This window comes from Oncorhynchus mykiss, chromosome 2 (genome assembly GCF_013265735.2).
Source record: "Oncorhynchus mykiss isolate Arlee chromosome 2, USDA_OmykA_1.1, whole genome shotgun sequence".
Lineage (NCBI taxonomy): Eukaryota > Metazoa > Chordata > Actinopteri > Salmoniformes > Salmonidae > Oncorhynchus > Oncorhynchus mykiss.
The window spans coordinates 66,304,488-66,332,452 of record NC_048566.1 but is presented as its reverse complement, the minus strand read 5'-3'; the positions used below and the strand labels follow the sequence as shown (position 1 = coordinate 66,332,452).

Here is a 27,965-nt window from a genome sequence, read left to right as displayed (position 1 = left end):
GATTTCTTAAAACTCTCTTTCCAGTTTGTAAGGTAATCCAGTCAGATGCAGCTTCCACAAATCAGTGAAACGGTCAATTGGTTTATTAGATGTAAAGACTCTGGTAACATGTCTTTAGGGGTTCATATGCCAAGTACCATAACGGGTTGAGGGTACAGTATCTAACAATAGAGACTGAGACAAGTTTACCAGGAATGACAGTTACAGATTGGGGAGAGGATGTTATATTAGTTCCTCTTAGGGTGAGACCAGTGCCCCATTGTTCTTACTGTATCTCACGGACCACCCCGATCACTAAAGACACCGGTCTTTCATTACTTCCCCTATAACATTGGCCTCGTCCCTGGGCATCTCACCACTCATATCAATGTCCTGCTAGCTATAGGCCCAGTATGTATTCAGAAGGGCATTCTATTCCCTTTAAAGTGCTCTACTTTAGACCAGGGCCCATAATACACTAAATAGGGACTATGGTGTCATTTACCAGACTCTGCCCAGTGTTCTGGCTGAACACGACACTGAGGCATGAGCCCTGGGATGTACAGTTGGGCCACTCTTCCAATCATCACCTTGAGCTGAGAACCAACTGCCCCACCTCCCCCCAAAAGGGCTCCAGGAATTCTCTTTCTGTAGCAGTACACATCAAACACAGGCATGACTTCCTGTATGACATTCCTGACCCGAGTTCCTGCTCCATAGCCAACCCCATTCCCTCAATACTTTACAATGTTGTAAACACTGTATCGCTCACTCTTTCATATGCTAATATTGCCATAACTATATTATGGAGGAAGATGTCAGCTTTAAGACAGAGGACAATGAAAGCTATATTTGAGCTTATGGTTTTATAAACTCAAATTGCACATGCACCAAAAACATTGCAAATATTTTCCATATCAAATTTACAGAAGAACATGACAAACTGCATGGACTGAAAACAAATTCAGAGAGTGTATGCCATTAGACCCATTTGTATTATTTACTGGTAGTACCTTCATCAATCATGTGCATATAAAGAATGTTGACAGGTATTTTATAGGGATAACATCCACATACAGAAAGAGAATGACCGATTGACAGTAAATAGATGAAGGAAAAACAAAAAAAACTAGGTTGACTACAGTCAGCATATACATTCACCACCTTTTAGGCTGCTACTAGGATTTATCATGAGATGAAGCACTAACATTATACACCTTATCATTCTATAGTCCAGTTGAAGTGCTTGGGTACCATCTTTGTTGACAGGCCCATGTTGTGTTATGCACAACACAGCAATAGATTCAGTTAAGGAACATGAAGAATTTAACTTGTGAAATAGTCCATATTTACCTTGTAGCAGATAGCTCAGTTTTTCAAGTACAGTACTATAACTCAACTTGACTGCAATTCTAGTTGAATCACTAAATTCACAAGTTTCTAGATTAGGTAGGTTGTGTGTCAGGTACAGATTTCTTATTTCCGAGAGACATATTTCTACACTTGAGGGTATTACAGCAATGCTGTAGTAGTGAAATCATATTGTCTAACAGCCATGTCTGGCATTTTTCTGTTAGTCTTATGAAATTATAACTACACTATTGGACTAATCATGTGTTTAGTGTTAGTGCTCTTCTACACTAGGTTTGATACGTATTTAATAGTGTTTGTAGATTATATGGATTCATTTAAATCATCTACTTCAAGCTCAGGTAAATAGTATACATATCAAGCAACAAGATGGAGCTCTATTTTAAATGGCTATTGAAAGTGACAAATAGAAGGAAAGTCAAAATATCCCCAAGTCTAAAATAATCTCCCAATGGTAATCATAAGTATTCATAAAGATATGATTATAACAGTGTGTTACAGACTGCTGTCCCTCATGTTCCCACAGCTGGCCTGGTTGTTGGGCTGTGATTTAGCATGGTTCAGGGGTGCAGCGAGTCCAGGTATGCAGGTCCAGGAGAACCTGGTTCAGGTTCTCCATCCAGTCCCCTCGATCCTCCCCAGTATCTGCTGAGAACCAGCACCTGAAGAACAGAGAGAACATGTTATGAGAAATATAACAAGATAAATGAAAATAGACCACTGTCTATCAGATACAGACAGGCTCACTTTAGCAGTGTCAGTCCTCCACAAAACATTAATATTGAAAATATGACCACTTGCTGTCAAGCTAATTTGCTTGTGTCATAAGGGAGTAAGAAAATATGTAATATTATTTACTTGGCCAGAGCGCCCTGGTCATCCTGTTGTGCAGTCTGGACGCTGCTGACCAGTTCAAAAGTATAGGGGCGAGCACAGGAGTCTCTCATCACTGGCTTTACACTCTGACTAGAGGAACTAGACAGGGAGATGCTGCCTTCTGCTGCCTGCAAGTACAACAGAGGGAACAGTAGAGGAGATGAGGGAATGTTTAAATCAAGTTAGTGTGACTTTGTATATTCAGTTAAGAGAAAACGTTAATGTCCCCAAGAGGCAATGCATTTTGCAGCAGGAAAGGTACATAGACAACTTACAAATCAGAAATATTATCAAGTGTATTATCATGTATGCAATAAACATAATGGAATTGTTAACCTTAGTTTCTTTTTTTCAAAATCCTTCTGATAACCTGAGAGCTTGGAACCAAGAGCTCCAGCCCAGTCATCTCTGTCATAACTCAATGCCCACCTTGCTGCCTCTGTCATTGGGGTGGTTCCAATAGGACATGTGGCTTCCCTCCAGGACAAAGAAGCGTCGATGCCAAGCTCCAAATCCATTCACCACCTCAAACATTGTCTGGATAGAATGAGGGAGAACGAAGGGGTGGGTGGAAGATGAATCACATTTTTAAAAACATTTTTCCCCCCGCTATTTTACCAGGTAAATTGACTGAGAACACGTTCTAATTTGCAGCAACGACCTGGGGAATAGTTACAGGGGAGAGGGGGATGAACGAGCCAATTGTAAACTGGGGATTATTAGGTGACCGTGATGGTTTGTGGGCCAGATTGGGAATTTAGCCAGGACACCAGGGTTTTTTTATTTATTTTTATTTTATTTCACCTTTATTTAACCAGGTAGGCAAGTTGAGAACAAGTTCTCATTTACAATTGCGACCTGGCCAAGATAAAGCAAAGCAGTTCGACACAGAGTTACACATGGAGTAAAACAAACATACAGTCAATAATACAGTATAAACAAGTCTATATACAATGTGAGCAAATGAGGTGAGATAAGGGAGGTAAAGGCAAAAAGGCCATGGTGGCTAAGTAGATACAATATAGCAAGTAAAACACTGGAATGGTAGATTTGCAATGGGAGAATGTGCAAAGTGGAAATAAAAATAATGGGGGTGCAAAGGAGCAAAATAAATAAATAAATAAATAAAATACAGTAGGGAAAGAGGTAGTTGTTTGGGCTAAATTATAGGTGGGCTATGTACAGGTGCAGTAATCTGTGAGCTGCTCTGACAGTTGGTGCTTAAAGCTAGTGAGGGAGATAACTGGAAACACTTTCAGAGATTTTTGTAGTTCGTTCCAGTCATTGGCAGCAGAGAACTGTAAGGAGAGCCGGCCAAAGAAAGAATTGGTTTTGGGGGTGACTAGAGAGATATACCTGCTGGAGCGTGTGCTACAGGTGGGAGATGCAATGGTGACCAGCGAGCTGAGATAAGGGGGGACTTTACCTAGCAGGGTCTTGTAGATGACATGGAGCCAGTGGGTTTGGCGACGAGTATGAAGCGAGGGCCAGCCAACGAGAGCGTACAGGTCGCAATGGTGGGTAGTATATGGGGCTTTGGTGACAAAACGGATTGCACTGTGATACACTGCATCCAATTTGTTGAGTAGGGTATTGGAGGCTATTTTGTAAATGACATCGCCAAAGTCGAGGATTGGTAGGATGGTCAGTTTTACAAGGGTATGTTTGGCAGCATGAGTGAAGGATGCTTTGTTGCGAAATAGGAAGCCAATTCTAGATTTAACTTTGGATTGGAGATGTTTGATATGGGTCTGGAAGGAGAGTTTACAGTCTAACCAGACACCTAAGTATTTGTAGTTGTCCACATATTCTAAGTCAGAGCCGTCCAGAGTAGTAATGTTGGACAGGCGGGTAGGTACAGGTAGCGATCGGTTGAAGAGCATGCATTTAGTTTTACTTGTATTTAAGAGCAATTGGAGGCCACGGAAGGAGAGTTGTATGGCATTGAAGCTTGCCTGGAGGGTTGTTAACAGTGTCCAAAGAAGGGCCAGAAGTATACAGAATGGTGTCATCTGCGTAGAGGTGGATCAGAGACTCACCAGCAGCAAGAGCAACCTCATTGATGTATACAGAGAAGAGAGTCGGTCCAAGAATTGAACCCTGTGGCACCCCCATAGAGACTGCCAGAGGTCCGGACAGCAGACCCTCCGATTTGACACACTGAACTCTATCAGAGAAGTAGTTGGTGAACCAGGCGAGGCAATCATTTGAGAAACCAAGGCTGTCGAGTCTGCCGATGAGGATGTGGTGATTGACAGAGTCGAAAGCCTTGGCCAGATCAATGAATACGGCTGCACAGTAATGTTTCTTATCGATGGCGGTTAAGATATCATTTAGGACCTTGAGCGTGGCTGAGGTGCACCCATGACCAGCTCTGAAACCAGATTGCATAGCAGAGAAGGTATGGTGAGATTCGAAATGGTCGGTAATCTGTTTGTAGACTTGGCTTTCGAAGACCTTAGAAAGGCATGGTAGGATAGATATAGGTCTGTAGCAGTTTGGGTCAAGAGTGTCACCCCCTTTGAAGAGGGGGATGACCGCAGTTGCTTTCCAATCTTTGGGAATCTCAGACGACACGAAAGAGAGGTTGAACAGGCTAGTAATAGGGGTGGCAACAATTTTGGCAGATAATTTTAGAAAGAAAGGGTCCAGATTGTCTAGCCCGGCTGATTTGTAGGGGTCCAGATTTTGCAGCTCATTCAGAACATCAGCTGAGCAGATTTGGGAGAAGGAGAAATGGGGAAGGCTTGGGCGAGTTGTTGTGGGGGGTGCAGTGCTGTTGACCGGGGTAGGAGTAGCCAGGTGGAAAGCATGGCCAGCCGTAGAAAAATGCTTATAGAAATTCTCAATTATGGTGGATTTATCAGTGGTGACAGTGTTTCCTATCTTCAGTGCAGTGGGCAGCTGGGAGGAGGGGTTCTTATTCTCCATGGACTTTACAGTTTCCCAGAACTTTTTTGAGTTAGTGTTGCAGGAAGCAAATTTCTGCTTGAAAAAGCTAGCCTTGGCTTTTCTAACTGCCTGTGTATAATGGTTTCTAGCTTCCCTGAACAGCTGCATATCACGGGGGCTGTTCGATGCTAATGCAGAACGCCATAGGATGTTTTTTTGTTGGTTAAGGGCAGTCAGGTCTGGGGAGAACCAAGGGCTATATCTATTCCTGGTTCTAAATTTCTTGAATGGGGCATGTTTATTTAAGATGGTTAGGAAGGCATTTAAAAAAAATATCCAGGCATCCTCTACTGACGGGATGAGATCAATATCCTTCCAGGATACCCCGGCCAGGTCGATTAGAAAGGCCTGCTCGCTGAAGTGTTTCAGGGAGCGTTTTACAGTGATGAGTGGAGGTCGTTTGACCGCTGACCCATTACGGATGCAGGCAATGAGGCAGTGATCGCTGAGATCTTGGTTGAAAACAGCAGAGGTGTATTTAGAGGGCAAGTTGGTTAGGATGATATCTATGAGGGTGCCCGTGTTTAAGGCTTTGGGGAGGTACCTGGTAGGTTCATTGATAATTTGTGTGAGGTTGAGGGCATCAAGTTTAGATTGTAGGATGGCTGGGGTGTTAAGCATGTTCCAATTTAGGTCGCCTAGCAGCACAAGCTCTGAAGATAGATGGGGGGCAATCAGTTCACATATGGTGTCCAGAGCACAGCTGGAGGCAGAGGGTGGTCTATAGCAGGCGGCAACGGTGAGAGACTTGTTTTTAGAGAGGTGGATTTTTAAAAGTAGAAGTTCAAATTGTTTGGGTACAGACCTGGATAGTAGGACAGAACTCTGCAGGCTCTCTTTGCAGTAGATTGCAACACCGCCCCCTTTGGCAGTTCTATCTTGTCTGAAAATGTTGTAGTTTGGAATTAAAATGTCTGAATTTTTGGTGGTCTTCCTAAGCCAGGATTCAGACACAGCTAGAACATCCGGGTTGGCAGAGTGTGCTAAAGCAGTGAATAGAACAAACTTAGGGAGGAGGCTTCTAATGTTAACATGCATGAAACCAAGGCTATTACGGTTACAGAAGTCGTCAAAAGAGAGCACCTGGGGAATAGGAGTGGAGCTAGGCACTGCAGGGCCTGGATTCACCTCTACATCGCCAGATGAACAGAGTAGTAGTAGAATAAGGGTGCGGCTAAAAGCAATAAGAATTGGTCGTTTAGAACGTCTGGAACAGAGAGTAAAAGGAGGTTTCTGGGGGCGATAAAATAGCATCAAGGTATAATGTACAGACAAAGGTAAGGTAGGATGTGAATACAGTGGAGGTAAACCTAGGTATTGAGTGATGAAGAGAGAGATATTGTCTCTAGAAACATCATTGAAACCAGGAGATGTCATTGCATGTGTGGGTGGTGGAACTAATAGGTTGGATAAGGTATAATGAGCAGGACTAGAGGCTCTACAGTGAAATAAGCCAATAAACACTAACCAGAACAGCAATGGACAAGGCATATTGACATGAAGGAGAGGCATGCTCAGTCGAGTGATCAAAAGGGTCCAGTGAGTGGAGAGGTGAGGAGGGGTTAACACCCCTACTCTTACGATGAGTGCCACGGGATCTTTAATGACCTCAGAGAGACAGGACACCCGTTTAACGTCCCACCCGAAAGACGACACCCTACACAGGGCAGTGTCCCCAATCACTGCCCTGGGGCATTGGGATATTTTTAGACCTGAGGAAAGAGTGCCTCCTACTGGCCCTCCAACACCACTTCCAGCAGCATCTGGTCTCCCATCCAGGGACTGACCAGGACCAACCCTGCTTAGCTTCAGAAGCAAGCCAGCAGTGGTATGCAGAGTGGTATGCTGCTGGCGACAATAAAGAAAGTATAGAGGACAGGAACAGGATAATATGCACGAGAGATCGAAGCGAATTGAGTCAACAAAAAATAAACTCACAAGGAAGCCCTGGTGCTGGACATTAGAGTGGCTCTCGCTGTCCAGTTGCAGGTATATGTTTCCCTCTAGTGGAGACAGGAAGGGCACCTGTACAAAGGTGGAATTACATGGATACCAGGGTTAAGCTGCTTGTAGTTCATCTAGCTAGGGAGGTAAACAAAACATGCAATAAAGAAAATTTGAAGTCATATGAACATTGATTGAAATGTGCTTAGAAATCTACCTATGGAGCACTCCATCACTGATATTATAGCCAGTGTAGCGAAGACTAATTATTGATACTAGTTTTGCTGGCCGCATGAAAGGAGTCAAATGGAGAAGCAAAGAGAAAAAAGGGGTAAAGGTGAGTGTGCAACGTGGGGAAAAGTGAAAGAGTGAAACCTTTTCCTGAAACTCATCTCCCAGGAGTCTCCTGATTTTGCCTTCAAACTTCATCTGTGCACAAGTGGAGAGAGACAGAACAGGGAAGGATAGAGGTAACATCCCAAGTGACTAGGGCTGGCACAGTTATCGTATAATTATGTAACAGACAGTAAGAGTGAATTTTTTGGGGGTCATAAACATCTTAATACATTCATTTTAGAAGATTGGGGGACGATTCAATTTCATATTCAAGTAGATATAGTTACACAATAATCGTTTTTTATTTTTTATGAAGTGGGTAAAGTTTGACAGGGGTGGTACCAAAGCTGTTTTATATTAGGTATGTTATAGATAATTCTCAAAGATGCATTACAAGCTAAAAAAAAAAATGCCAACCAAAAAAATGCCAATATCAATTTGCATGACAATTAATTGTTACCCCAAATTCCATAATCACAGTCCTACAAGTGACCCAGCCCAGACTGGAAAACTTTAACACCACGAAGAAAAAAGAAAAACAAGTCATGTGAGGAAATGACAACCATCCGATCTGATATCGTAACTGAAAGAACTACAATGGGTGGGAAATCTGAAAATGTAACAGGATTTACAGTAGATTCAGCCAAATAGATTAAAAGATAGTGGCACACATCCTCAAGAGACAGTGAGATACAATCTAGCAAGCAGGTGGTTCAAAACACATTTTTTTTTTTTAAAGAGGTACGATAAAACCAAGGAATGGACTGACAAAACATGCCTCCCTACATCTTCCCATACTGTAGGAGTGCAGGCAGGTAGACTAAACATATATCATCCAGGTTGGAGCACTGCAGCAGGTGTGACTGAGACAGGGAGCCAGGTGAGATGAGCCTACCTTGTCCAGGGGGAACTTGCTCTGGCCCAGGGAGGCCAGGGAGATCTTGTGAGAACCAACCAGAGAAAAGTTGCTGGTGCGCTGGGTGTTTAGGGGCGGCATGGTAGAAGCTGTGGGGTGTTGATTCAATTCAATCAAACTGTCATCACTCAGGACAAATGTCATCTTCAGATCATTTGCAACTAGGACAATAATACTTACATGTTACATTTTGGTTGGATCTCTGTTGAAAAGCAACAAGATAACGTTTTCAGATTAGAAACATGTAACCGGAAAGGGGGTATAAATATACGCCCCTCACCATTTCAAGTAATACACAGATAAGAAAGCAGATAATTTACCTTGATGGTGCTTAGAAGCTTCCTTGGAGTGACCTAAAAAAATAAATATGATCAGAACTGAGCTTTTGACATGTACAGTGGGGCAATAAAGTATTTAGTCAGCCACCAATTGTGCAAGTTCTGCCACTTAAAAAGATGAGGCCTGTAATTTATCATAGGTACACTTCAACTATGGCAGTCAAAATGAGGGGGGAAAAAAATCCAGAAAAATCACATTGTAGGATTTTTAATGAATTTGCAAATTATGGTGGTAAATTTGGTCACCTACAAACAAGCAAGATTTCTGGCTCTCACAGACCTGTAACTTCTTCTTTAAGAGGCTCCTCTGTCCTCCACTCATTACCTGTATTAATAGCACCTGTTTGAACTTGTTATCAGTATAAAAGACACCTGTCCACAACCTCAAACAGTCACACTCCAAACTCCACTATGGCAAAGACCAAAGAGCTGTCAAAAGACATCAGAAACAAAATTGTAGACCTGCACCAGGCTGGGAAGACTGAATCTGCAATAGGTAAGCAACTTGGTTTGAAGAAATCAACTGTGGGAGCAATTATTAGGAAATGGAAGACATACAAGACCACTGATAATCTCCCTCGATCTGGGGCTCCACGCAAGATCTCACCCTGTGGGGTCAAAATTATCACAAGAACGGTGAGCAAAAATCCCAGAACCACACGGGGGGACCTAGTGAATGACCTGCAGAGAGCTGGGACCAAAGAAACAAAGCCTACCATCAGCAAGGGCATTGAAGATGAAACATGGCTGGGTCTTTCAGCATGACAATGATCCCAAACACACCGCCCAGGCAACGAAAGAGTGGCTTCATAAGAAGCATTTCAAGATCCTGGAGTGGCCTAGCCAGTCTCCAGATCTCAACCCCATAGAAAATCTTTGGAGGGAGTTGAAAGTCCGTGTTGCCCAGCAACAGCCCCAAAACATCACTGCTCTAGAGGAGATCTGCATGGAGGAATGGGCCAAAATACCAGCAACAGTGTGTGAAAACCTTGTCAAATGTTTTCTGTAAGTCTTCACCTCTGTCATTGCCAACAAAGGGTATATAACAAAGTGTTGAGATAAACTTTTGTTATTGACCAAATACTTATTTTCCACCATAATTTGCAAATAAATTCATAAAGAAATCCTACAATGTGATTTTCTGGATTTTTTTTCAAATTTTGTCTGTCATAGTTGAAGTGTACCAATGATAAATTACAGGCCTCATCTTTTTAAGTGGGAGAACTTGCACAATTGGTGGCTGACAAAATACTTTTGACCCACTGTATATCTCTCATTGTCAGCCATAGAACATTGGATAGCATTCGTAAATCAGAAGATGTCGCACTCACCCGTGACTTGGTGGAGCTGCGGAGATCCACATTGCAGGTGTTCCCTGAGGTGTGGGACTGAGTAATAGAAGACAATTTGTAAATTTTACATACAACCTGTCAACACATTCTTATCACTGATCATCTACGATATTTACTAATAACCACGTTTTAGGTGAGAAATAAAGTAATATGTTCCATCTCACCAGGCTGTAGACCTCCACATCAATCTCAAAGTTGGAGCGAATGTCCTGCCTGAAGGGACATAATACAGTCAGTCACAGAAAGAGTTGGACAGACTAGGGGTGAGAGCCATTTTAGCAGTAGTACAGCAGATATTACACAAGCATCTCCTTTAAAGGCAAAGACAGACCAGTAGGATTGCCTGCCGAGAGAACTTAGCTACTCTAAACAGAGTGCTGGCCGTAATTTACAAAACTGATTCAACATGAACCTTACAACACATGCGTCGACAAGTGAACAGCCCCCTACAGTACAGACCGACAATCGGTCTGGTGAGTTCTCCTTTACTCTTCACTTCCTCCATATGGAACCAGTAGCGGGACTCACAGGGTGATGGAGGTGGGGAAGGAGATGGTGTCGCCATTCTGGGCGTCCACTGCCGTGGCCAATGGGGTCGCAACGATGTTGCAGGGTCCATAACGAATCAGGACAAAGAAATAATGAGTGGGCCGACCTTTGAGGAGAGAAATAGTCAAGAGGGTTGTTCTTTAATCACCTGGTATGGTTTCAAATGTGTCTTGAACTGAAAATGAATTAATTGTACTTTACTACTTGAACATTTAACCCAAATGAGCAGGCAAACAACTCACCTTGGCAGCAAGCAGCAGCAGAGTAAATGGTTCAAAATAAATTATGCAACAAATGTCATACTACAAAGGTGATAACACACGTAGCCTAACCGACTGTAGGTACCTGTTTGTGTGCGGGCAGAGCAGACAAACTCCACCTTGAGAGGGAGCTGAACACGGCTGATGCTGACGGTGCCCCTGCAGGGCTGCTGGGACATGCCGGAGTCCCCCTCACCATCACCCCCCTCTAGATCCTCAGAGACTGAGCCCCCCTTCTCCTTCAGCCTGGCCACCTCAGCCAGCAGGGCTGCCCGCTTCTCACCTGACACACAGGAGACAGAGGGGGACACAGATGATCAAGCAATGGAACAAATCAAGAGGTCCATCATACCTTCCAGCATAGACGTATACAGGAGAAAAAAAGCAATAGCAGTGAGATGGATGAGGTTGACAATTATACACTAATTCAGCAGACAAATTAGGGGAGAGGAGAGAAAACGTCACGAAGCTAGGGGTGGGATATGAGCGGATGGAGACTCACAGGAGACGAGCAGCAGTTTATCAGCCTCTGCCTCCTCCAGGGAGCCCCTGCCGTGGTCCTCGTCAGTGCAGCAGCTCAGGGCCTGCAACGTCTGTTTGATGACCATCTGCAGCTTGGCAGCATCCTCATTCAGAACCTGACCAATCACAGGAGGATATGAGATTCACTCCAACCAGCCATACTCATTTAAATACTCTTTCTTTACATTGGTCACATTTACATGCGTGTGGTGTACCGCAGGGCAGCTCTCTAGGCCCTCTACTCTTGTCTATTTTTACCAATGACCTGCCACTGGCATTAAACAAAGCATGTGGCCATGTATGCTGATGATTCAACCATCACAAGCCAGCAACCACAGCTAATGAAGTCATTGAAACCCTTAAAGAGTTGCAGTCTGTTTTGGAATGGTTGGCCAGTAATAAACTGGTCATGAAAACTAAGAGCATTGTATTTGGTACAAATCATTCCTTAAGTGCTAGATCTTAGCTGAATCTGGTAATGAATGGTGTGGCTGTTGAACAAGTTGAGGAGACTAAATTACTTGCCGTTACCTTGGACTGTCATAGTCAAAACATATCGATTCAATGGTTTCAAAGATGGGAAGAGGTCTAGCCGTAATAAAGAGATGATCTGCTTTGACACCACACTCCAAAAAGGAAGTTCTGCAGGCTCTAGTTTTGTCTAATCTTGATTATTATCCAGTCGTGTGGTTCAGTGCGCCAAGGACAGACCTAGTTAAGCTGCAGCTGGCCCAGATAAGAGCGGCATGTTTTGCTCTTAATTGTAATCAGAGGGCTAATATTAATAGGGTCGTCACACTATGCATGCCAGTCTCTCTTGGCTAAGAGTTGAGGAGAGACTGACTGCATCACTTCTTTTTATAAGAAACATAAAAAGGTGTTGAAAACCCCAAATTGTTTGCATAGTCAACCTGCACACAGCTCCGACACATACTTATCCCACCAGACATGCCACCAGGGGTCTTTTCATATTCCCCAAATCCAGAACAAATTCAAGAAAACGTACAGTATTATATTGAGTTCTTACTGCATGGAACTTCCTTCCATCTCAAATTGCTCAAATAAACAGCAAACCTGGGTTAAAAAAAAAACGAGCAATACCTCACGGCACAACGCCTCTCCCCTATTTGACCTAGATAGTTTGAGTTTAAGCATTGATATGTAGGCTACATGTGCCTTTTAAAAAACATATGTAGTTCTGTCCTTTACATAATACTAATGATGTATTATGTTTTGTGTGGAACCTAGGAAGAGTAGCTGCAGCCTTTGCAAAAGCTAAATGGGGATCCTAATAAAATACCAAATCCATGCACACCAATATCCGGTTATTATTTGGGACACTCAAGTATTGTTTTTGAGTTCATGCATATAAAACATATCCAGTTCGCAATAACCCGAAAACGCTTGTATCCCGGTTATGAGAAACCCAGATTAGATGCCTGGGACATGCTGATGTAAGACGGGATACTGTGGCATGTAAACATCTCATCCCCTTTACTGTGGTCTGTGCAGGCTCAGTTTCACATATCATGGGTGTTGTGTGATGTCATCAGATTGTCAAATTTAAGGGAATGTTTTACTTTTGTTTAATAAATGATTAGAATATTACTCTGAAACTATAACTTTGAAACCGTATGATTGTATGAAATTGATTGGAATCAAAACTGATTAGAATCGTTAGATTTTAATGCATGTATGAAAGTGATTTGAATCGTTAGATTATTATAATCCTGTGTGTGGTTATAGTCAGTAGAATAATATTATACCTTAGTGTAGTTCTTAGTCAGAATTAATGATTTGGGGAATTAATGTTTTGGGGATAACAGACTGAGTCAGATTCTGTGCCGACCTTGACTGGGACACTGAGAACTTCCCAGGTCTCTCCCTATCTTGGGGGAAGGAGGGGAGAAGCTATTCTCACGGACCCCAATCTCTGTCGGCTGGGTAGATACCTGATGTTTTGTGTGGAAGTATGTGTGTCGCTATAAAATGAAGGTCTTTGTACTGTGCAAGTCAGAACGTTCCCGTGAATTTGACATTTGACTGTTTTCATTTCTATCAGTATCTTACAAATCCTGATATAGCAGACTGAGTAATTACAATTGGTTAATGAACACGAGAACATAATTCTCCTATCACAAACAAACCACTTCAAAAAGTAGACTACCTGGTCATATTATACATTTCCGACATTTGGTTGTCAACTACAGTTTGAGACATGCAGCTTCTCTTCTGTTATAAATTGTTTCCCCATAAGACTAAATAAAGTAAAGCTCACCAGAATAATGTCTTACATCAATAGAATGAATGCACGAGTAATCTACAGCAGTTAATATCGGTAAAGTTGTCGGTTTTACCGTTTCATTTGGGGACCGGGGAGAAAACGGAATAACTCTGAAAGTGAAAAGATCGGTCCTGTGCAACATGTCATCCGTTTGACCGGTTTTAAGGAAATGAAAACCTGAGAAAATGACGAAACACATTCCTGATAAAACTTCAGTTCGTCTTGAGTGCATATCTTGTGGTTGAAATACTGTCTGCTTGCATAACAGTGTCAAAGATAACACATTACACGTGTACTCGCATTTCCGCAAGAGATGCTATAAGAAATTATTTCTCCACTCCTGTTCCCAAGACAACTAACATTTGTTGTCTAATTTCACTGCAAGGATTTAATACTACGCTACGTGAGAAGTTATAGGCCTACAGTGTCCATATTTCATTTAACCCACATTAACTTAAATAAGGAATTTATTTTGTATTCATGGATACAGGGATACTCATGAGAGGGATATCAAAGGATGCATGGCAACAGCTTCTCCCGAAAAAGACCTTAAGCAGGATATGAGCTACTATCCGGAATACTGCACGTATGTAAACGTGGTCAGTGCCAAAGCCAATGTTATCCTGGTGGTACATTTGTCAATGCCCACATAAAGGACATGCAAAGTTTGGATGATATGCTACACAGGTAGTCACTCTCCATGACACAGAAGACATACAGAATAGACTCAACCATTCCAACAGTCCTACTACAGACCATGATCCTTTCCTTGGTGTTGACACAGTGTTGGGGATGAGACTTCTCAGCGGCATGCCTCTGCACCCTTGGGGTTACACTCTGAATGGCTGGCTTGGTGCTCTGTCTCTGGGTGCGGTAGGCATCGATGCTGTCAATCACAAAACACATTGGAGTCGTCACAGGTATAAATAACAAGCCAATCATATATTGAAAGATTTTCATAGTCAATGAGTTTAATTTCACTCATGTTAGCTGACCACTCAGTTCTGCTTGTCCTGAAGTGTAGAGGACAAGATGACTCACCTGTAGAGAGGGGCACTATCAGCAGGGGGAGTGGTCAGCTCTTCAGGAGTCAGAAGTAGGGATGGAGGGTTGGCTAGCTGATTGGCTGCAAGTCTCTGTGGGGATATCAAACACGTGGAGGAACATTTAAGTGTAAAACATTCAAAACTTTGAAAGCCAAGAACAATGACAAAAAAAACGATGGAAAAAAACTTTAGTCATTTAAATGAAATTATGGGCAGAAAGATTAATTAAACTCCATCTTTCATCAAATCAGATGGCTTATTCATCACAAAACCATTGTTGTTGCAGGTTATTTTAGTGATTACTTCATTGGCAATGTAGGGAAATTCAGGCGGGAAATTCCAACAATGAACAGTGAGCCATCGTATACATGCATTAAAAAACAAATAATGAAAGAAAAGCATTGTAAGTTTGAATTGTGTAAAGTTAGTGTGGGAGAGGTGGAACAATCATTGTTATCGATCAATAATGACAAACCTGGCATTGACAGATGGAAAGCTACTGAGGATGGTAGCTGACTGGCCACTCCTGTCTATCATATATTTAATCTGAGTCTAGGGGAAGGTGTTTATCCTCAGGCCTGGAAGAAAACCAGTTATTCCACAACCCAAGACAGGTAAAGCGGCCTTGACTGGTTCTAACAGCTGACCTATCAGCTTGCTGCCAGCTCTTAGCAAACTGTTAGGAAAAATGGTGTATGACCAAATACAATGCTGAAAGTCTGTCAATTTGTTTACAGAGAATTAGCATGCTTATAGGGAAAGGCACTCAACATGTGCTGCAATGACACAAATGACTGATTGGTTGAAAGAAATGTATTAAATTTGTTTGAGCCATACTGTTAGATTTCAGTGCAGACTTTGATATTATTGGCCATAACTTATGTTTTATGGATTTCCAACCTCTGCCATATTGTGGATTCAGAGCTACCTAATAGAACTGAGGGTTTTCTTTAATGGAAGCCTCTCGAATGTCAAACATGTAAAATGTGGTGTACCGCAGGAAAGCTCTAGGTACTCCTTTCTAAGTTTACCAATGACCTGCCTCTGGCATTAAACAAAGCCTGTGTCCATGTATGCTGATGATTCAACCATATACATGTCGGTTGAATTTATCACAGGTAGACTCCAATCAAGTTGCAGAAACATCAAGGATCAGCAATGGGCACAGGATGCACCGGAGCTCAAATGAGTCTCATAGCAAAGGGTCTGAATACTTATGTAATTAAGGCATTGGTTTTTATTTGTAATAAATTTGCAAACATTTTTAAAAACCTGTTTTCACTTTGTCATTATGGGGTATTGTGTGTAGATTGATGAGGACAATTGTTTATTTAATCAATTTTAGAGTAAGACTAACGTAACAGAATGTGGAAAAAGATAAGGGGTCTAAATACTTTCTAAACGCACTGTATAGATTAAGTGGTTATGAAGAGGGGAGAGGTCTGTCCATAATAAAGAGATGCACTGCTTTTGACACCGCACTTGCAGGCTCTAGTTGTTGGGCTAATATACATTTAACGCATGCCAGTTTCTCTTGACTAAGAGTTGAGACTGGCTGCATCATTTCTTATAAGAAACATTGTGTTGAAAACGCCAAATTGTTTGCGAAGTCAACTTACACACACAGCTCTGACACAAACACAACCCACCAGGGGTCTTTTCAGTCCCCAAATCCAGAACAAATTCAAGAAAGCGTACAGTATTGTTAGCGTACAGAGCCATTATTGCATCGAACTTCCATCTCATATTGCTCAAATGAAAAGCAAACCTGGTTTTTTAAAAAACTGATGAAGCAACACCTCACGACAACACCTCTCCCTTATTGACTTCGATATTGTGTGCATGTAATGATGTGTAGGCTGTATGTGCCGTTTGTAAGTATGCAGTGCTGTTCTTGTCTATTAATGTTCTGTATGATGTCATGTTTCATGTGTGGACCCTAGCAAGAGTAGCTGCTGCTGCTGCTTTCGCAAGAGCTAATGGGATCCTAATAAAATACCAATCACGTTCAGAATCACATTGAACTAGGTGACCATGGCACCACTGTCTGTCTGCAGAGCCTTACCATAGGAGTGACCACAGCTTCCACAGACTTGCTGAGAGGGGAGAGGATAAAGCTGGGTGGGAAGGACAGCAGCTCATCTGCACTGGAGTCCAGTTCCTTGGTTTCTTCCAGGTCTTCACCCTCCTCAGCTTTGTCCAATTCTGTGTCTGTTTCCTCTATTCCACGCATCGCTGTGGCTATGCCACTATTGTGATCCTCAGTGTCCTCTTCCATCCTTCCCTGGGCAGCAGCCTCCAGCACCTCATCAAACATTAGGTCAATCATCTCAGCGGTGTTGGTTTCATCGCGAGAGCTCAGCTCAGGGTCTGTGGATAAATCCCCATATGCAGCAAGTTACATCCAGACATTAAAAAATTTCACCCTAGTGAGTCTACAACAGGGTTCCCCAATTGACGGTGTTTTTATTTGGCAGTTTTCTGAGCCCCAAAAACATAAAATTGTTTAATTTGTTGTTGGACATAAACCTAAAAATACCAGGAAATCAGCTACAAGTTATTTTAATTTTGGAAATCTGTTCAAGTATTCCCACACACGAGAGATAATAATGATTGGATTTATATATCACTTTTCTACCAACTGAGGTACTCAAAGCGCTTTACATAGTAGAGGGAAACTCACCTCATCCACCATCAAGGTGAAGCACGGCGACCATTTTGTGCCAGAACTCTCACCACACGTCAACTATCAGTTGGAGAGGTGAGGAATGATATATTCCAATTAGGAATGAGGTGGATGATTAGGTGGCCATGATGGAATGTGGCCAGGTTGGGAATTTAGCCATGACACTGGGTTGAACACCCCTACAATAAACACCACGGGATTGAGACCATAGAGAGTCAGGACACCCGTTTTACTGTCCCAAAGACCCTTTGCAAGACAATGTTCAGAAATGTAATCAAGGTTTGTAATATTTGACTAAACATAATTTCAGTGCATTCAGAAAGTATTCAGACCCCTTTTCCACATTTTGTTACGTGACAGCCTTATTCTAAAATTGATGATTTAATACAAGACCCCATTATGACAAAGCAAAAACAGGGCTAGAAATTTTTGCAAATGTATTATAAAAATAAAAACAAATACATTTACATAAGTATTCGGACCCTTTACTACGAGACTCGAAATTGAGCTCCGGTGCATTCTGTCTCCATTCATCAACCTTGAGATGTTTCTTCAACTTGATTGGAATCCACCTGTGGTAAATTCAATTGATGGAAATTATTTTTTAAAAGGCACTTCCCTGTCTATATAAAGTCCCACATTTGACAGTGCATGTCAGAGCAAAAACCAAGCTGAGACAGGATTGTCTCGAGACACAGATCTGGGGAAGAGTACCAAAACAAACTAAGAAATCGGAGAAGGGGCTCAGGGAGGAGATGCGAGAACCTTCCAGAAGGACAACCATCTCTGCAGCACTCCGCCAATCAGGCCTTTATAGTAGAGTAGTCAGACGGAAGCCACTCCTCAGTAAAACGCACATGACAGTCCGCATGGAGTTTGCCAAAAGGCACCTAAAGGACTCTCCAACCATGAGAAACAAGATTCTCTGTTCTGATAAAACCAAGATTGAACTCTGGCCTCAATGCCAAGCATCACAGCTGGAGGAAACTTGGCACCATCCCAACGGCGAAGTATGGTGGTGGCAGCATCATGCTTTCGGGATGTTTTTCCAGTGGCAGGGACTGGGAGACCAGTAAGGATTGAGGGAAGAGATGAACGGAGCAAAGTACAGAGAGATCCTTGATGAAGAGCGCTCAGGACCTCAGACTGGGGTTACCTTCCAACAGGACAACGACCCTAAGCACACAGCAAAGACAATGCAGGAGTGGCTTCAGGACAAGTGTCTAAATGTCTTTGAGTGGCCCAGCCAGAGCCCAGATTTGAACATCTCTGGAAAGACCTGAAAATAGCTGTGCAGTGACACTCCCCATTCAACCTGACAGAGCTTGAGGATATGTAGAGAAGAGTGGGAGAAACTCCAAATACAGGTGTGCCAAGCTTGTAGCGTCATACCCAAGAAGACTTGAAGCTGTAAATCGCTGCAAAATATGCTTCAACAAAGGACTGAGTAAAGGGTCTGAAAACTTGTCTAAATGTGCAAAGGTTTTTATTTTTTTTAATATAAATTAGAAACAAATCCTAAATACCTGTTTTTGCTTTGTCATTATGGGGAAGTGTATAAATTGGGGGGGGGGGACAATTAAATCCATTTTAGAATAAGGCTGTAACGTAACAAAATGTGGAATAAGTGAAGGGGTTGAAATGCTTTCCGAAAGCACTGTATATCCGTTTAGGCTTCTTGCGGTCAATTCGCAGTCTACAAATATATTACCTCAAAATGTACATATAATTAGCCCGACTAACCGGTGTCCCCGCACATTGACTCTGTACCAACTGTATACAGCCTCGCTACTGTTATTTTCACTGTCATGTTACGTTTTTTATTTCTTTACTTATCTATTTACAAGTATTTTAAAATGTCATAATTTGGCTGTTCATAGTGTAGAAAAAAGATGAGGTGCAAAGTGTTGGCCGTGACCCATTGAATCCCTTGTTTAGACAATGGCAGTGGCAGAAAAATTTGACCAGTATCTTTGACTTTATGCCCAGGTGTGTGCGCAACTATGTGTAACCCAACGTGGTTGTGTCTCACCTCCTGCCCAACTTGTGCCAACAACCTAGATATGTCTCACCTGACATACTTTCTCTTTTCCAGCTAGATGAAGAGTCCAGCTCAGACAGAGTTGAGTCATTGATCATTTCTGGCTCCAGGGTAAATGTGACTTTCTTTAACCCTCTGGCCTCTGACTGTGGTTTATCAGTCAGTTCCTCGTCTGTAAGCAGCTCAGAGTCTCCTTGTTCTCTGTCTGACACAGCTGATGTGTTTGCGGCCTCTCCCTGCTCTGGACCCAAAGAAGGACCCAACTCCCCCTGGTCTTCACCTAGAACAGACTTCTCACCCTGGACGTCAACTAAAGTACTTTCTGCTTTCCCTTGTTCTTCAACTCCAGAAGACTCCATCTCCTCACTTAATAGGTCCCCAACCTTCTCTAGTTGGGACTGAACTACCCCCTCTTCCTCACCTACAGCAGACCCCACCTGTTTCTCACTTAAAGGGGAACCCACATCGTCCTCATCTACAAAGGACCCCAACTCAACTACAGAAGACCTCATCTCCTTCTCTTGTAGGGACCCCATCTGCTCAACTACAGAAGAACCCAACTCCTCACCATCTCCTTTTGACTCCATTGCCACAGGATTATCTAAAAATAAATGGGACTCAGCATTAACATAGAACTTCACCACCCTCACCACTAAATCCCTTTCCACATGCTTGTCACTAGCAGGAGAGACTGCCTTTTGCTGCTCTTTCACTACAGGACCCTCTGCTGCCTCATGTTGATCATCTGGGAGAGAAGTTCCCTGACAAATGACCATAGTGCACTCTGCCTGTCGCTCAGCCATGTGTCTTCCCTTCACCTCTTCTGGTGGGACATCCATGCGAACTGAGGACTCTGCCACCTCACCTGTTGAATAATCACAATCTGACCTCTCTACACTGATATTTGCACAAAATTCAGATTCTTACATTTTAGTCAGATTTTTCTCAACATATACCATTAACTTATCTACCTTCAAGCTCAAACTGAAATAATGCATTGACTTCTCCTCTTGCAGTGTCTTACCGGTGTCTTGAATTGGAGGCTCCACTCCATCGACCTTAGTGAAGACAGATGTCTCGGTAAAGCTGCCGTCCTTCACCCCAAAAGGTTCATCAGTCACATTGAGGTCTGCCTGCTGGACACAGACAAATTAGCCCCCTAAAATACAGTGTTCCTCTTATGCACATGTCTATGCATCTACAGCAGAAGGTATTCAAACCCCTTGACTTCCCACTTTTTGTTGTGTTACAGCCTGAATTTAAAATGGATTAAATTGAGATTGTGCCACTAATATACACACAATATCCCATGTAATAGTGGATACATTTATTTTTTTAAACAAATGAAAATATGAAATAGCTTGAGTCAATAAGTAATCCAACCCTTTGTTATGCCAAACCTAAATAAGTTCAGGAGTAAAAATGTGCTTAACATGTCACATAATAAGTTTCAAGGACTCACTGGGTGCAATAATGTTTAACATGATTTTTGAATGACTACCTCAACTCTGCAACCCGCACATACAATATGTAAGGTCCCTCAGTCAAGTAGTGAATTTCAAGCACATATTCAAACAAAAGATCAGGGGGGGGTTTTCCAAAATCTCACAAAGGGTACCGATTAGTAGAAATATGAACACTGAATATCCATTTGAGCATGGTGAAGTCATTAATTAGGCTTTGGATGGTGTATCAATACACCTTGCCGGAAAGGAAGGAAACCGCTCAGGGATTTCACCATGAGGGCAATAGTCATTTTAAAACTTAAGAGTTTATTGGCTGTGATAGGAGAAAACAGTCTGGATCAACAACATTGTAGTTGCTCCACAATACTAGCCTAAAGAGTGAAAAGGAGGAAGCATGTGCATAATAAACATGGTTTACATTTCCAATAACATGCATCCTGTTTGCAACAAAGAAATGAACTGTTGTCTTGAATACAAAACATTATGTTTGGGGCAAATCCAAAATCACAGAGTACCACGTCATATTTTCAAGCATTGTGGTGGCTGCATCATGTTATGGGTACTGCATGCTTGTCATCAGCAAATAACTAGGGAGTTTCCTTAGGATAAAAAACAGAATAGAGCAAAGCACAGGCCAAATCCTAGGGGAAAACCTGGTTCAGTCTGCTTTCCATGATGAGGAATTCACCTTTCAGCAGGACAATAACCTAAAACACAAGGCCAAATCTACAGAATAGAATTACTTACCAAGAATACATTGAATGTTCCTGAGTGGCCTATTTACAGTTGACTTAAATTGTCTTGAAAATCTATGGCAAAACTGGAAAATGGCTGTGTAGCAATGACCAACAACCAACTTGACAGAGCTTGAAGAATTTGAAAAAGAATGTTCAATATTTACACAATCTGTGTGCAAAGCTCTTAAGAACTTACCCAGAAACACACATCTGTGATTGCATGTTAGAAACAGCAATAGCAGCATTGAACACTTATCTAATCAAAATATATTAGTGTTTTATTTTCATTACATTTTCATAAAATTTAGAATTTTTCTTCCACAATTAAATCATACTTTAACGAAACAAAATATGGAAAAAGTCAAGGGGGTTGAATAGTTTCCGAAGGCATTATATACACTGCTCAAAAAAATAAAGGGAACACTAAAATAACACATCCAAGATCTGAATGAATGAAATATTCTTATTAAATACTTTTTTCTTTACATAGTTGAATGTGTTGACAACAAAATCACACAAAAATTATCAATGGAAATCAAATTTATCAACCCATGGAGGTCTGGATTTGGAGTCACTCAAAATTAAAGTGGAAAACCACATTACAGGCTGATCCAACTTTGATGTAATGTCCTTAAAACAAGTCAAAATGAGGCTTGGTAGTGTGTGTGGCCTCCACGTGCCTGTGTGACCTCCCTACAACACCTGGGCATGCCCCTAATGAGGTGGCGGATGGTCTCCGGAGGGATCTCCTCCCAGACCTGGACTAAAGCATCCGCCAACTCCTGGACAGTCTGTGGTGCAACGTGGCGTTGGTGGATGGAGCGAGACATGATGTCCCAGATGTGCTCAATTGTATTCAGGTCTGGGGAACGGGCGGGCCAGTCCATAGCATCAATGCCTTCCTCTTGCAGGAACTGCTGACACACTCCAGCCACATGAGGTCTAGCATTGTCTTGCATTAGGAGGAACCCAGGGCCAACCGCACCAGCATATGGTCTCACAAGGGGTCTGAGGATCTCATCTCGGTACCTAATGGCAGTCAGGCTACCTCTGGCGAGCACATGGAGGGCTGTGCGGCCCCCCAAAGAAATGCCACCCCACATCATGACTGACCCACCGTCAAACCGGTCATGCTGGAGGATGCAGGCAGAACATTCTCCACGGCGTATCCAGACTGTCACATGTGCTCAGTGTGAACCTGCTTTCATCTGTGAAGAGCACAGTGCGCCAGTGGCAAATTTGCCAATCTTGGTGTTCTCTGGCAAATGCCAAACGTCCTGCACGGTGTTGGGCTGTAAGCACAACCCCCACCTGTGGACGTCGGGCCCTCATAGAGTCTGTTTCTGACCGTTTGAGCAGATTTGTGGCCTGCTGGAGGTCATTTTGCAGGGCTCCTCCTTGCACAAAGGCAGAGGTAGCTTTCCTGCTGCTGGGTTGTTGCCCTCCCAAGGCCTCCAAGTCTCCTGATGTACTGGCCTGTCTCCTGGTAGCGCCTCCATGCTCTGGACACTACGCTGACAGACACAGCAAACCTTCTTGCCACATCTCGCATTGATGTGCCATCCTGGATGAGCTGCACTACCTGAGCCACTTGTGTGGGTTGTAGAGTCCATCTCATGCCACCACTAGAGTGAAAGCACCGCCAGCATTCAAAAGTGACCAAAACATCAGCCAGGAAGCATAGGAACTGAGAAGTGGTCTGTGGTCCCCACCTGCAGAACCACTCCTTTATTGGGGGTGTCTTGCTAAATGCCTATAATTTCTACCTGTTGTCTTTTCCATTTGCACAACAGCATGTTAAATGTATTGTCAATCAGTGTTGCTTCCTAAGTGGACAGTTTGATTTCACGGAAGTGTGATTGACTTGGAGTTACATTGTGTTGTTTAAGTGTTCCCTTTATTTTCCTGAGCAGTGTATTATAAAGATTCTGTACCACTTTATGAAGGACCAAGTGAACCCTACACCCGATTACCATTCAAGTGACTTGGAGGATGAAAATGACACCTGTGACATTTCAAGACACCCTGTTCTCCTCAGAACCAGTTACACTCAGTCCATATAAATAAACTCACATTCCATGGTTGGAACGGTGGCCACTGCAGTCTCCTGCTACGTCTAAACATCATCCAAGGGGAGAATGAGGAGACGGGTGGGGTCGCCCTCTAATGATATCACAACAAGTATCATTGTTCTATCAGGAAACAGGACCTTGAGCTCAACATTTTAGTAATTTATCAGACGGTCTTATCCAGAGCGATTAACCCTTTACACAAACATTTGAATATACTGTAGCAAATGCCTAAGAAATATGAAAATGCATAACCACAGTAGTAATTGAAAGGGAACCGTTTGGAGATAATGGAAAAATTATTAGACCAAATGGTGAGTACACAACAGTTCACCTGACAGGACTGAAACCAAACATTACACAACATAACAGATTTTATGTGCATATTACATTTACTGTACTTTGTCGCATTCCCTTACAACAAAATCTGAAAATACTGTGGATACATTCAGTAACATAAGCCTATTCCTGGAAAATGTGGGGTATCTGCAAAATAAAAATAAGAAATTAAGGGTTTGAGTGAGAGGACTAACTGGTGTCTCCAAGTGGCCACACACACACACACCTCTCCAACATGTGCAGTTCCTAAGCAATTTTATAACAAAGAGTTCAACTATAAAATATATATTTTTTAGTTCTCCTAGCTGTGCTGTTGAGGAACTAGAGGAAGCATACTTGTAGTCATTTCATTTGGAACACAGCCCTGCATAACCGCCATCACACAATTACTGTTCTTTACGCAATTCAAAAAGGGTCCATTATAAATCACAATATGAGTCAGGTGGGCATGACTTGAAAGCTTGTTCCATTGCAAACAAGTTATAAAATATGATCTTAGAGTTTTAGACAACTAAGAGAAACAGATCAGAATTTGTGCACACAATTTAAGATACTGTTTGAAGATGTAGAGTTACAGGCATTTTCGAAAGACGGGCAGGGACTCTGCTGTCCTAGTGTCAGCGGGAAGCTCATTCCGCCTTGATGTGCCAAGACAGAGAAGAACTTTGACTGGGCTGAGCAGAAGCCAAAAAACATAACCCTTAACAATATTCCGTGACCAGACAAGAGAGAGGATAACAAAACTTACCTCAGTCAGTGAGGAATCAGAGAAGCTTCGCTTTAGGAAGACATTCTCTGTGATTGGCTGGGCCCTTACAAGACGCAGCTCCTCCTCCCTCTCCTGATTGGTCAGACAAATAGAAGCCGTTAGAAACTTCACAGGAATTTTAAGAATTGTGCAACATCAACATTTCAGAATGCATTGCATACCTCAAGACTCCTGGTACATTTTACATGTACATTTTAGTCATTTAGCAGATGCTGCCTTGCTCAAGGGCACAGACAGATTTTTCACCTGTGTGTGGCACAGACCTGGCGTATTCGGGAGGCTTGTTTGGAGCTGGGCGTGTCACTGGCCTCGAGTTTCAGTTGTAAGTTGGTAACAGCGTTGGAGAGGGTACGGGGCCACCGGTTGGCTGGCAGGGGGCTGGCCTGAGGAGTGGTGGGGGATTTAAACCGCTCCACCCGCGAGCTGAATTCTGCCTCACCTGAAAAACAGACCAGATGCTCCTATCATTTAACCACTTTAGTGCATATGTGTCCTCACTCACATTCAATGAATGGTAAAGAAGCTGGAAGGTAAATGTATAAGAAAACTCACCAATAAGATGGTGCTCTTTGAATCCATCCTGGAATTTAATGGATGGTACCCCAGACCCTGGATCAGAGAGGCATCTCTGAGCCAGCACATGCCCTCCTGTAAACAAAACATCCCCTGTTGGAGTCACTGTTTCTCAATGACTACAGATCTGAGTGTTGCATGGATACTGCCATATTCTAATTCTATCGATACTGTATACAGGCTGCGAGTTGGTTATTTTAGGAGGGGGCGTTATCCTCTTACCCTCACGTCTCTGGGTTAGTTGCTGTACTCTGGAGCGGACAGAGCAGATTGCAGGGGTGTCAGGCTTCACCAGCTCTGCACACCGGAGGCGATCTCTAGTTGAAGACTTCTTTGTAGGGCTGACATTCTCCTCGCCCAACACCTCCAGGCGACGCCTTTTCTGAACATCATTGACATCTGTAAGACAGCAAAGGGAAGCTCACAATAATAATGGGTATGCCCCAACACTGCACTGTTGATGGATGACATAAGTTGACACTAATTAATACTTGTTCAAGCCTTTAATAGAAGTCTAAGACCTGTCTAAGCCAGGGAAGTGGGTGGGTCTGCTTAGCGATATGGAATTGTTTTAAGGTCATATCAAAGATCATTTTGACATTTGACACGTCCACCTTAGGGGGTTTAATTAACAAGCACTCATACGCACGCAGTGATGTTGACACTCACCAGACGAGTGGACATTGTCTTCCGTGTCAGACAAAGGGTCTCTATGTCTCTTCAAAGCTGTCGCCAACCCATTTCGAAATTCCCCATCCATGATCTTCCTGTGAAATAAACACCAAATTAAGTTCCTAGCTATCGTTCATGCAACTTAACTAATTGATTTATTCGGCAGTTTCGTTACAATAACTTAGCTGGCTAGCTACAAGCTAACGTTAGCTAACTGGACTCTGGAGAATGCAGATAGCTGAATGTTACTGCTGCTAGCTGGTTGAACATACTTTCAGCTATTCACCTATAATGTGTCGAATATAACATTCCCTTACCTCAACAGAAGTGTCCGTGTAGGTCACGCAAACAAGTCACAACTGAGCATAAACTGCGAAAAGATTCGTACGGCTGTTCATTTGACGCCTTTTCAAATACACTTTGAATTTCAGCGGGTCTTTGGAAGTGCGTCAGTGGTGGGTGAATAAATTACCATAACGCCAAGACCGAGCGCGCAATAATTTTGTTCTTGTGTTTACGGTAGATTAAGTTTCAAGTTTTAATGTCACGTGCACAAGTTCAGCGAAATATCTTTCTTGCAAGCGCCAAACCCCGAAATGCAGTAATAAATATCAATGTAGCACTAAAAATAACGTAAGTCAGAGAAAAAACACACAAGAAATAAAAAAAATTAGATGAGAAAGTAAGAAGCTATATACAGAGTCAATTCCAATACTATATTTAAAATGTGCAGGGATACTGGAATGACAGAAGTAGCGGTAAGGTGACTAGGCATCAGGATGTATGATAAACAGAGTTGCCGCAATTATGATTGTATGTGAGTGTGTGTGCGTGTATGTGTGTAGAGTCAGTATAAATGTGTATTCATGTTATGTGTGTTGGAGTGTCAGTGTCCGTATGTATGTAGAGTCCTGTGATTGTGCATAGAGACAATGCAAAAATCTAAAATAAAATACAAGGGTCAACTCAAATAGTCTGTGTAGCCATTATTTAGCAGTCTTACAGCTTGGGAATAGAAGCTGTTCTGGAGCCTGTTGTTGTCATACTTGATGCACCGGTACCACTTGCTGTGTGGAAGCAGAGAGAACAGTCTATGGCTTGGGTGGCTGGAGTCTTTAATGATTTTCCTAGGCCTTCCTTTCACACCGCCTGATATAGAGGTCCTGGATGGCGAGGAGCTCAGCCCCAGAGATGTTCTGGGCTGTCCGCACCACCCTCTCTAACATCATGCGAACAAGGGCGGTGCTGTCAAGTTGCTCTCAATGGTACAGTTGTATAACTTTTGGAGGATTTGAGGGCCCATGCCAAACCTTTTCATCTTCCAGAGGGGGTAGAGGCACTGACACACCTTCATCCTGACAGTGTGCATGTGAGTGGACCATTTGAAATCCTTAGTGATTTGGACACCGAGGAACTTGAAGCTCTCAACCGACTCCACTGCAGCCCAGTCAATGTGGATGTGGGTGTGCTCGTCCCCACATTTCCTGTATCCCAAACTTGATGATGGTGTTGGAGTCGTGTGTGGCCACAGAGTCGTGGGTGAACAGTGAGTACAGGAGGGGACTAAACACACACGTCTGTGAGGCCCCCGTGTTGAGTGTCAGCGTGGCGGAGGAGATGTTGCCTACCCTACCACCTGGTGTCGGCCCTTCAGGAAGTCCAGGATTCAGTTGCAGTGGAAGGTGTCCAGTCCTAGGGTCCTAAGCTTGGTGACGAGCTTGGAGGGAACAATGGTGTTGAACGCTGAGCTGTAGTCAATGAATAGCATTCTCACATAGGTATTCCTTTTATCTCGGTGGGTGAGGGCAGTGTGGAGTGCAATTGAGATTCTATTGTCTATGGATCTGTTGGGGTAATATGCAAATTGGAGTGGGTCTGGGGGTGAATG

At 42.8% G+C, this 27,965-nt stretch overlaps 1 protein-coding gene across 10 annotated transcripts; it reads right to left on the bottom strand.

Moving 5' to 3' along the window:
* Positions 1-63: 63 nt before the first annotated feature.
* Positions 64-26,534, bottom strand: LOC110494127 (anillin). Of its 10 annotated transcripts, none has more exons than XM_021568953.2 (25): positions 26,395-26,534; positions 26,075-26,172; positions 25,628-25,804; positions 25,385-25,480; positions 25,096-25,271; positions 24,812-24,904; positions 23,729-23,818; positions 20,477-20,588; positions 20,021-20,053; positions 16,791-17,095; positions 14,721-14,815; positions 14,436-14,565; positions 11,376-11,511; positions 10,959-11,156; positions 10,593-10,719; positions 10,229-10,277; positions 10,044-10,100; positions 8,695-8,727; positions 8,555-8,576; positions 8,354-8,463; positions 7,498-7,551; positions 7,117-7,203; positions 2,656-2,763; positions 2,209-2,354; positions 64-2,012 (listed from the first exon to the last, which is right to left on the bottom strand). In XM_021568953.2, exons 2-25 carry the CDS (start codon positions 26,163-26,165, stop codon positions 1,901-1,903), a joined length of 2,637 nt encoding a protein of 878 aa, XP_021424628.2. In that variant the 5' UTR covers positions 26,166-26,172; positions 26,395-26,534; the 3' UTR covers positions 64-1,900. The 10 variants fall into 10 exon arrangements, with proteins under 10 accessions (XP_021424628.2, XP_036809492.1, XP_036809513.1 ...); XM_036953597.1 differs by having other exon boundaries at positions 20,477-20,585; XM_036953618.1 differs by lacking the exon at positions 7,498-7,551.
* Between the last annotated feature and the right edge of the window lie 1,431 nt (positions 26,535-27,965).